The sequence below is a fragment of the Homalodisca vitripennis genome, chromosome 2, assembly GCF_021130785.1.
Source record: "Homalodisca vitripennis isolate AUS2020 chromosome 2, UT_GWSS_2.1, whole genome shotgun sequence".
In the NCBI taxonomy this organism is placed as follows: domain Eukaryota; kingdom Metazoa; phylum Arthropoda; class Insecta; order Hemiptera; family Cicadellidae; genus Homalodisca; species Homalodisca vitripennis.
In genome coordinates this window covers 170,924,048-170,936,091 of record NC_060208.1, presented here as the reverse complement: position 1 = coordinate 170,936,091, position 12,044 = coordinate 170,924,048, and the positions used below count along the sequence as shown (strand labels likewise).

Sequence of the window (12,044 nt, the reverse complement as noted above, 5' to 3'; positions counted from 1 at the left end):
GCTTGATGTCTCAATTCTAATATCTACACTCTGATTATCATGTTATGGAAAAGCACTGCTGCTGCAACTTGGTGTTCTCTAGCTCCTGCACTGTTTATGGTAATCCAGAGTCTCTGCTCATTAGTGATATGCCTGATGTGTCAATTATAATATCTATACTCTGATTTCCAGGTTATGGAAGAGCACAACTGTTGCAACTTGGTGTTCTCTAGCTCCTGCACTATCTATTGTAACCCAGAGTCTCTGCTCATTAGTGGTATGCATGATATCTCAATTATAATATCTATACTCTGATTTCTACGTTATGGAAGAGCACAACTGCTGCAACTTGGTGTTTTCTAGCTCCTGCACTATCTATGGTAACCCAGTGTCTCTGCTCATTAGTGGTATGCCTGATATCTCAATTATAATATCTATACTCTGATTTCCAGGTTATGGAAGAGCACAACTGCTGCAACTTGGTGTTTTCTAGCTCCTGCACTATCTATGGTAACCCAGAGTCTCTGCTCATTAGTGGTATGCCTGATATCAATTATAATATTTATACTCTGATTTCCAGGTTATGGAAGAGCACAACTGCTGCAACTTGGTGTTTTCTAGCTCCTGCACTATCTATGGTAACCCAGAGTCTCTGCTCATTAGTGGTATGCCTGATATCTCAATTATAATATCTGTACTCTGATTTCCAGGTTATGGAAGAGCACAACTGCTGCAACTTGGTGTTCTCTAGCTCCTGCACTATCTATGGTAACCCAGAGTCTCTGCTCATTAGTGGTATGCCTGATATCTCAATTATAATATCTATACTCTGATTTCCAGGTTATGGAAGAGCACAACTGCTGCAACTTGGTGTTCTCTAGCTCCTGCACTATCTATGGTAACCCAGAGTCTCTGCTCATTAGTGGTATGGCTGATATCTTAATTATAATATCTATACTCTGATTTCCAGGTTATGGAAGAGCACAACTGTTGCAACTTGGTGTTCTCAAGCTCCTGCACTGTCTATGGTAACCCTGAGTCTCTGCCCATTACAGAAACCCATCCCACCGGCAACGTCACTAATGTCTATGGTCGCACCAAGTACTTCATTGAAGAGATGCTGAAGGATATCATAAAGGCTGATGGACATGTAAGCTCTACTATAATAAAAACATTGTGTTGTTTGTTGTATGCCAACTGATCTTACTGAAGAAAAAACCTGATTATATAGAAGTTACGGTATGTGTCACTCTTATAGTCTAATTGGTATTAAAACTACACATTTTTTGCAAATATTATCAATTTTTATATATTTACTATCAAAAACTGGTATCATTAGGTTACTCAGTATTTTTGGAAAGCTGTTTACAGAAAAAGCTTTAGACCTATCACACAAAAAAACAAAATGTAGGTTTTTACAACTATCACTATATTATTAAATTTTTTTTATTGCCTGATAATATAATTTACTTCAATTCACTTTAAATATCCTCTATAGACATAATCTTGTCTGTTTCAGAAATGGAGGATCATCTCACTAAGGTACTTCAACCCAGTTGGGGCCCATCAGTCTGGTCTGATAGGGGAAGACCCCACCAAAGCCTTCACCAACCTGATGCCTTATATGGCACAAGTGGCCATCGGCAAGAAACCCTACCTAACGATCTTTGGTGATGACTATGATACTATTGATGGAACAGGTTAGTTTTTGTAATAAGCAACTAATTTATCTATTCCAAAAGACTTCACTTTCCCCTAGCCTAAATAACCATGTAAAACAAACATAGGTTAGGATTCTGAAACTTAATGGAATCTATATAAAAAAGCTAAAGAGTGAATTACTTGGCAAACTATATTTACCTGTTTGTGATTAAAATTTTATAGTACGAGGGGTATCCAAAAAGTAAGTTTCCATTAATTATGAAAAAGTTAAAAAGACTCAAAAAATAACTGAGACACATTTATTCAACTTTTTACATCATACCTTATTTTTCTACATAGTTACCATCCCTTTCTAAGCACTCTTGGTATCTAGGAAGTAGTTTTTTTATTCCAGCATCACAAAATTCACCCGCCAAATTTTTAAGCCAAGTATCCACCTCATTTTGAAGGTCATCGCTGTTGGCAAATCGCCAACCGCCAAGGTGTCTTTTCAGCTCCAGAAACAGATGAAAATCGCTAGGTGCAAGATCTGGTGAGTATGGAGGATGACCAAAAACATCCCACTTAAATTTCCTCAAAAGTTCCTTTGTTGCACGAGCAGCGTGTGGTCGGGCGTTATCTTGAATAAGCAGAACCGTGCGCGACAAAAGTCCGCGCCGTTTATTCTGTATTGCCCACCGAAGTCTGGTGAGAACTTCACAATACCTTTCTGCATTTATGGTTTCACCACGAGGAAGATAGTCAATCAATAACACTCCACGGCAGTCCCAAAAAACTGAAGCCATTACCTTTCCTCCCGACTCAAAAACTTTGGCTTTTTGAGGAGCTGCCTCTCCTTTGTTTTGCCACACCATACTCTGGCGTTTGGTCTCTGGAGTTGAGTGGTGAATCCATGTTTCATCACCAGTGACTATTCTACTGAAAAGGTTTTCATCTTCATCGTCAAACAATCGCAAGAAAGACTGGGCAGCAGCCATTCGTTGTTGTTTATGGGCATTGCTCAATAAGCGAGGCACCCATCTTGCACACACTTTTGCAAGCTGAAGATCTTCTGTCATGATATTGTGCACAGATAACCGGCTAACTTCAACACTTGACGGCAGTTTATCCATAATTTCATCGAGAGTCACTCGCTTATCATTGTCAATAACTGCTCGTACAGCATTAATGACGTCAGGTTGCTGAGAATTGGCCGGTCGGCCACTACGCTCACCGTCATGAACATTTTCTCTTCCTTCCAAAAACATTGCACGCCAACGACGGACCATCTGAACGGACATAACATGTTCACCATACACTTGACACAACTGACGATGAATTTCAACGGCAGTTTCGTTTTTGGCGGTCAAGAAACGAATAACACTACGGACTTCGCAACTGGCGGCAGAACGCAGTGGAGTCTCCATGATGTTTGGGCAGCAACTGACTGAGAAGCGTGACAATGGGCCAGTGACCGGCGCACCTGTTGCCAACCAAACCGCGCTACATATCCCCGCCCACAGCTGCACGCTGTGTTACGTACGCGTCTTTTTACAGAACAGGGAAACTTACTTTTTGGATACCCCTCGTAAAATAAAATAAAAAAGTACAAGTAGTTATAACCAAAATAAATACTTTTATTCACATAAGATGCATTTACAAATTTAAACTAAAAGAAACTGATTTAAGACAACAGATGCCATAAGACTGTTTGTTCCCTCTAACATGGTTCATGATTCCATCCAACATGGGTAATGTAACACTCACTATTCAGACAGACTGTGCATCTATGCAATCTTGTGACTGCTATTGAAACTGATTCAAGTACTTCATCGTTAGGCAGTGATTCAGACTGTTTGCTCCTTTCGAGTAATACCTAATAGAGAACAAATTTTGCTACAATTGTTTTCAGTTCCCTATAATCACTCATGAATTAAACACCATTATATTACTGTCATGTAACCCTTCGACATGGTTTCCCATACAGCAGGACCTTTGGACATACGTTTTAGTACATCCCCAATATTTTGACCAATTTTGGTCACATCTTCATGATTTTTTCAATAAAATATTCATAATTAATCTTGCAATAAATTTGTGGTACTATTTTTAATTATATAATTATTTCTGTAGGCTCAAAATTAATTATTACACTCCGATGAAAAAAAATGTGTTCATTTAACAACCAATTTTACAATTTCCCAAGCTATAAAGAATAAAAATAATTTGTATCACTTAAAAAAATAAATTTTACTAATGTAAAAAATGAACAAGTATATCTCGATAAACAAGTCTCAGCCCTTTGTGTACTCATGCGTGATAAATACAATTATCTGACAGAAGGCAATTGATATTGTAAATATTCATTTACAAAATGATACAGTTACAATGTAACACTATATGGATATGTGTTTATTTTTCTCTAAAACATTCTCTAATGGTTACTTAGCCAAATAATTCATGAATTGGCCACAGATAGAACCAAATGATATGCTGATGACAAGCATTGTGTGGATGTCAAATTACATAATACTGTTTTAAGTGGACATGTCTATGTAATTGGCCACAGCATTGGCCAAAACATGTTGAGGAGTTACGAGAGTTGATCAATCTTTTGATGACAATCTTTATGGCAAAGTATATTAATTTCTATATATTTTCATCTCTTTTAGATGTTGACGTATGTCCTAAACAAGGTTATTCTCCAATTTACATTTTATACCATTTGTTTACATGTGGTTTACTCAGAGTACTTTCTTTTTAAGTGGTTTGGACATGTTGAGGAGTTACGAGAGTTGATCAATCTTTTGATGACAATCTTTATGGCAAAGTATATTAATTTCTATATATTTTCATCTCTTTTAGATGTTGACATATGTCCTAAACAAGGTTATTCTCCTATTTACATTTTATACCATTTGTTTAAATGTGGTTTACTCAGAGTACTTTCTTTTTAAGTGGTTTGAAACATTACAATAGTGTCCTCCGCCTTTTTAGCAAAAGATATAAAAATTGTATGATTAGTTATTGTTGTTTGAGTCAGCCATATCAGTGTTTTGCCACTCTGGAAAAAATCTTGTATGTGATTAAACTATAACACATACGAAATAGGAGTGTTTTAGAGAATGGTTCTTGCAAAACAATCCTGGTGATAAGGGAATTGATTTTTAATCCAACATCTGATAGCTCTTTCCTTCCATTCCACCAATGAATACAAACCTTATAAGAAGTGCAAAGCCAATGTTAAAAAGTCTGCCAACTTTTATTTGAATTTGGCAAGCTTAGCGCGTCCACCGCTAGGCAGCGTGAAGGGCGCTCGTGGCGTGGCCAGCTAGAGTGAGACAGAAGACAGAGCGGGAGCGAGGGAGAAGACAGCGCGCGGCCAGTTAGAGAGAGAGAGAGAACAAGCTAGAGTGAGAGGGCAGACATCGGCGGAAGCGCTAAGCTCGTTTTGGCGGGAAACCAACTTGGCAGACTATTCTCCATAAGCTTTGCGCTTCTTATAAGGTTTGTATTCATTGATTCCACTCAGGAAGGTGAATGATTCTTGTTTTTTTTTTCTTTTTTCTAAAATATCATCTATCCTAACATCTTGTAACTTTGAAAACAATAGTAAAAACCACAAAATTCCATAAAATCCATATGCTATCCTTCAAATTACAATGATATAATTAGTTCAAAGGGTATTGCTTAAAATACTAATACATAAGAAAAACATTATTGACATAAGCTCCTACAATGTAATTTGAAACCCCATTTGATTTGTAAAAGTTATGTTAGTTCAATAGAAGATGCTTCATTGTCATCAATCAATTATATACAGTAAAAAATTACAAATAAATAAACTTGATAAAGTAATTTTGAATGAGTTGAAGGCTTCAGAATATGTAGTACTTTGGACGGTAGTGAAGTAAGATTATAAAATTTAATATCAAAACCATGTAAAATGCTAAAAGAAAAACTGAAAGTGAAGTCACTGAAAATGATTAATTCTCTGTAACAAATCACTGTTCTAAAAGTAAAACAAATTTAGTTTTGAAAAAAGTGTTGCTCATTTAATTCACTTTGATTAAAGATATATGAGATATTATTAGAGATAAATGATTATATTAAAAACAATACAATTTTACTAAAAACAAAACAAAACACCGCTTCTTTGAGAGGTATTTAGCCATTTGTAAGAAGTTTTACACTTCATTTTTAAAAGATTGAAATATACATGGAGTATGTAAGTTTAATTTAGCCAGTTAAAATTAGTATAAATGTATTAAATGTGTAATTAGTTCAATTAACTGAACAGTTCAAATTAATATTTCTTCCAAACAAAAGTACAGTATCCTTTTTTACTGTCAGTTTTAATCTGTCAACAGGTGTGAGAGACTATGTCCATGTAATGGACCTTGCGTCCGGTCATGTTGCTGCTGTTCAAAAACTAGAAGCAGATAACCATATCGGGTTGCAGGTAACTGAACATCATTTCCTTACAACAATAATATCTCATTTAATTGAGTTTTAGCTAGTCAAATAACAGTGTAAGCCTTTTTTAATTTGTTGATCAAGTTTTTTAATTGAGTGATCAAGTCTCTTATAATAATACTAGGTAATAAACATGTTACAACTTTATTGTTATGTAGAATCATTAACTAGGTCAAATAGGTGTAAACGGTCTATGCCAAAACATAACAAAGTTCAGGTCATCATGCAAATGCTACAAATAAAATGTTTATTCCATAGACAATCATTGATAACAATAGGTATGCAGCATGACAACCAGATGATGTGATAAAGTGTCCTGCTACTATTTTGTGCTATCTTGAACTATAACATAAGGAAATGTTTATTTAAAGTGATATAAACTCTCATAATGGTCTCTTTCATGCTTGAGATAGAGAGAATACTTCAAATTAAATTGTCTTCTCTAATTTTCACAGTTTTGATTTCATTTTTCTTCAACTTTTGAATTTCGCTAACTTCCATGTCTTATTTGAGGGATTATAAAATGAATATATAATATTTCTTTCATATTTTCATCTTTTTTCTAAATAATCATATTTCTTTCCTTTTCTGTAATTTTAAATCTTAAGTAGAAGTTTATAAATAATTTGAATGTGTTGAATACTGAATCGAATTATTAATTTCGTCATATAGTTAACCCTTGTAATGTGTACCCCACTGTAGTTTAAAATTTATTTACTGTTATCTCAATATATTAAACAATATGGAAACTATTATTAAACTATTTATATGAACTGATAAGATAACAAGTATTGGACACATTGAGAATATGTGTACAGTATGTGTTAGGGAATCTGCTTTAACAATTATTTCAGCCAAATTACAATTTGAGACGTAGAACTACGACTATAAAAAGTGATTTTTTTAGTGTTGAACACTTTTAATGTTTCATATCAAAAGGTAAAATTAAATTAACAACGTATAATAGTATAGTAGCTTATTATGGGATTGTATTATATTGATTTGTGTTTATCAGTGAAAAATAAATCTCTTTCCACTTCACTACGTAAGCTGATTTCCCAACAAAGCTTTACTAGCTAGTTACGGATATATAGTAGCTTGTAGTGACAAGTAATGTAGTGGTGATGGGCAGGTATTTAACCTCGGGATCGGTGAGGGTCTCTCAGTACGCCAACTGGTCCGAGAGTTCTCGCGTGTGACTGGTCAGCCTGTTGCAAGCGTTGTGCAAGGCCGGCGAGTGGGTGATGTGGACAGCCTGGTGTGTGATGGAACACGGGCACGTGCCGAGCTAAGCTGGACCCCCACACGAGACGTCACCACCATGTGTAAGTAACTGACTCTCTATGTAACAGATGTACAACCTCGGTACGGGCCGCGGCGTGACAGTCCTGGAACTCTTGAAGATGTTTGAAGACGTCACTGGAACCAAAGTGGCGTACAAGGTGGAGGACAGACGTGAAGGTGATATTGTCTCCATGTTTGCCAACTCGGACAAGGCTTGCTTAGAGCTTGGCTGGAAGGCCAAGTATAATCTTCGGCAGATGTGTAAGTGTTGACGTATCTTTTCATCTTATTATGTGTAATTGAAATCAAGCTTAATAATGCCAATCAACATTTCTGTATTAGTAACACCAATTTCGTTACAAACCATTTGATATTACATGATAGCAAATGTTAGTAAAGCATTTTTTGGACGTGTTAAGGGTACAACCAAAATTAGAATTGGACAACAAAACTAAACTTCATTGTCTAGCACCTTTTACAATTCATTAAATTATACACAAACATCAAGCGAACAGTTTTCAACAAGATTACAAATAAAGTTGTATATATAACAAACAATAAGATAAATTTGGAAAATAGCACAAATTAAAAATAATAGGTTCTAGAAAAGAAATAAGTGAAGGCATACACAATATAAATTTTATTAATACAACCAATAGAAAGGCTACATGTTTTTGGAGGAATTAATATCTCCAAACTTGTCCGACCATATTTTTAGGCATAGCTAGTAGTACAGACCTACTTGATTGGGAGAAAGCTCTGTTAATCCCTTACCATAAAATTTCTGAACATTTAAATTACAATGGAATCCTGTGTTAACATCTCCAGTATAATAAAGTTTTTCTGCTCATTACATCAATTTTGTTTCGCTGAATAAAATTAGACAAAGTGTTATAACTGTTTTTTTTTTTTTTTTTCACAAATCTCTTTTCAACTAAGATTGATAGCTGAACAATAAATATAGTAGGCTTCTAATATTAGAAGCAACAGTTGTGGCATTGTCATTGAGGGTACTATTAACCACATCCAAGCTCGCCTACCAAGTGCCAGATAAGAGGAATTCCTAAAAATCCACCACTCATTGCAAGATTAGCACTATGGTTGGAAAATGGCCTGATGGTAAAAATACCAAGTCACACCGGTTGCAAGTTGGTGCATCCAGAATTTTGCTATAAGTGTCTTTTGCGTGTTCATGAGCAATGTACAATTTTAAGTCAATATTTTATTAATTTTTCTTATCCTTACATAGTGTGATTAGTTCCTAGGCAATAGAAAGCATTTTAAATAGGGAAATAATGATTCAGTGGACCAAAAAATGTCAGAGAACTTGTGTAATGTTTTCTGTTTACAGAGTTGCAGTATTTATTATCTGATAAACGTTAAAATAGTATTCCATGTAAGGTTTCCCATTCATAGAGTTGCAAGTATTTATTAGCAAATAAACATTACACCAGGACCTCTATATTTTCAAATATATACATCAACAGCTTCAGAATTTGACTGCAATACGATGGTCACTCTAAAAGTTTTGAGTTATATGAAGTTTTTGTGCTAGACTTACCAAACATTAGGCATGATCAAAGTAATCCCCTCTAGCTTCAATGTACTTTTAGTCATATTTTCTACTCATTGAAAGTACCCACAGATACTCAATTTTTGGAATGGATTTAAAATATTTACAATCTCATTATAAATTTTGGTTTCCAAAGAAAAGCGACAACCGCACAAATGTTTATTCAGATTGAAGAATAACCTCAAATCACACATAGAGAATAAGGAGGATGCTCCATATTATGTGTCATAAAATTATATCTATGTCACATAACCAGTAAAATTTCTTTTTAATAATCTCATGACCACCATTATTAAGCAGCAAGAGGGTCTGCTGGCTGATTCTCACACATTAAGTTTTTTGCTCATCTGTCAAATCGTCTGATATCCATCAAGAAAAGGTTTTTCAGACTTTTAAGTCATGCGATATTATTTGTACTGGTGCGGATTTAATCCTTAGGAAGCTTCAATCATTATATAAGTGCAGTGTCTATCCTTTTGGATCGTAACACGCACTTCACCTACATTTCCTGAATGCAGCCTTCTGAACATTCGTCGTTTTAAGTGAATTATGGCCTCTTCTAAATTCCACAATACCACCTAAAAACATTAGCATGAGATGTTACTTCAGAACCAAAGTCAATTTTGAGATGTTCAACGCACTCCTCTTGTGACCGACAAACAGACTTTAAAATCATAGCCGAAAATGCTCTCTTGACAACTCTGTGACTTCATAAAATTTATCTATCCAAACGACACACTGGTAAGTTACTGATAGGCATTTGGACAGTTAGATAAGAATAATGATATTATTGCAGTATGCACTGTCTGTCAGTAACTAAAAACTTTCAAAGTGACACTCACACAATTCATTGTATCTTACCAACTGCAAACTTTAATTTCAACAATGTTGGTATTTTAGACACACCATTTATTATTTTTTTTAATAAATCAAAAGAAAACCTAAGTAATAAAACAAAAACAAGTTGGATTTTTTTCATCCGAGGCATTAGTTTTACTTCCTGTATGTATTCCTAAAATGACTTTTAGGCCTCCCTTACTTACGTTGAATTCTCAAATCTTTTGGTTCTAAAATAGCCCGTTAAATTTGTGGAGTTCTGTTCCTGACTTATTGTAATGAATAGAAAACAAAGTCAGGTTGCACATCTCTAATTTGTAATACTACATTCTTCATTTATAATTTTTCATGTTCATTGTACACTACACATTTTATCCATCCTTGGAGCCTTCCACTATAGAAAGATGACTTAAAAATGGATGCTTTACAGTACACTGTTTGTCTATTACATTTTAAAGGCTACTCTTTTGAGTCACATTAAAATTCAACTTATTGAGCATTCTTATTGAAATTTTCCAGGTGAGGACTTCTGGAGGTGGCAAACTATGAATCCCAACGGCTACAGGATAGAGTCAGAGTCCAAGTGTAATGGGTCAACTTCGAGCAATGGTATTGAGAATAAAGCAAGTATGAGCAATGGGATAGAGACCAACGGTCACTGACATTGCTGCTAAACAGGAAGACTACACAAAAACTGTTTTCACAATAGAATTGAATGGACACTTTAAGTTTAAGTAAAATTTTGTTTTATGAAATATTTAAGAGGTGTATAAAAAGAAAAATATTTATGAATTACACTAAGTCTTTTAAAGTAATTTGGTTTTTATTGTCTGCCCTATAACTATTAAAAGTCTGTTAATAATAACATGAAATGTTCCCACTTCTGAACTTGTCTCTCTATATAAGGACAAAACTGTATTTCCTTTACATTCATCTGGACAATGGTTTCTCTTGAGCAAATGTTTTAATCTCTCTCACACCATTCACATTGATCCATTGCCTTATTTTCATATACGTCAAACGGAGAGAGTACATATATTCTACAAGAAAATCAGAGTTGGTTCACTCCCAACGTATCAACATTTTGATGAAGTTTTCAAACGTTTTTAGGACATCTGTCCAAATCTTCAATATAAAATGCAGTTTCCAGTCTGTACATGCATTTGACAATAGCAGAAGCTTCATTGCTTACAAGAATTTTTTCACACAGACCATTCCGATAAATATGTAATACTTTGATTAGTTTCCTAGAAGCTTCTCCAAATATCCTCACGTAAATACCACCTTTCATGAGATAATAAATCCTTTGCAGTTTTACTTTTATGTGTCTAGTGCTGCATTCATTTCTCCCAATGTTTTGTAAAACCAGTGAAGAAATTAAATATATTTTGTATTAAATTAAAAACACATACATGCCTCCTGGCATTCGCTTGCAGCACATGTTCACTAAGTTCAGTGGATGTACAGCACACGGAAAATAAAGAGCTTTGAGGTTATATTAAATTAATAATAATATTAATTAATTAATTTGAGTTCATAATACAAACTTTTAAGCCATTGATATATTACTTCCATTGCATAGGATTGTCCTTGACAATCATTGATGTTGATGGAATTTGACACTAAAATTTTCATCATTGCTGACAACATAAAATAGAATAAACCTCAATTTTAAAAAGTGACTTCCGCCTGTTTAACAAAAACCAAATCAATTAGGTAGCCTACTACTGTTCCTAACATTTACCGGCAAAAAAAAGTACCTCCAGCTAGCTGCTGCCTCGAAAAGCTGCACCCCTAGGCCCGTGCCAAGTGTACCTGATGGGAAGTCTACCACTGTCTATAGATATACAATAAGTGCATTAGTCATGCAAAAACAGTAGAAGATACCTAATGGAAAATGAAAACTTAATTGACTTACCATTTATAATAAATTACTATGACAGCTCGACAGGACATCACACAGTGGTTATACAGATTAATACGTTACCAACACTGATAATATTGTAGTTTTGTAAAAACTGCTTCATAGCATTTTTAAACTTGCCATTAGAGGTTCACAGGCCCCTTGATAAAAGGTGATGGGAAATGGTCAAATATATTTAAACAATAGTTATTGCAGCTTTGTCTTTCAATCCAGGGTGTAAGCGTACTTAAGAAAATTGTAACAACACCGCTCTCAGCAGTTTGGTAGATTGCGCATTTAGACGAGCAGTCACTGTAAATTAACAAAACTAATCAATAAAATGTGTTAAAA

At 34.7% G+C, this 12,044-nt stretch overlaps 1 protein-coding gene across 3 annotated transcripts in view; it reads left to right on the top strand.

The window, feature by feature from the left end:
* LOC124355021 (UDP-glucose 4-epimerase-like) overlaps nt 1-10,605 on the top strand; it is a 34,729-nt gene extending 24,124 nt beyond the window's left edge. For 2 of the 3 annotated variants that reach the window (XM_046805898.1, XM_046805895.1), the window contains exons 4-8: nt 950-1,129; nt 1,499-1,679; nt 5,991-6,082; nt 7,449-7,641; nt 10,310-10,605. In XM_046805898.1, coding sequence (XP_046661854.1) covers nt 950-1,129; nt 1,499-1,679; nt 5,991-6,082; nt 7,449-7,641; nt 10,310-10,452 — 789 coding nt within the window. In that variant the 3' untranslated portion in view covers nt 10,453-10,605. Of the gene's footprint in view, nt 1-949; nt 1,130-1,498; nt 1,680-5,990; nt 6,083-7,228; nt 7,422-7,448; nt 7,642-10,309 lie in introns of all 3 variants that reach the window. The other variant, XM_046805897.1, reaches the window with a different exon arrangement.
* The last annotated feature ends 1,439 nt before the right edge of the window (nt 10,606-12,044 follow it).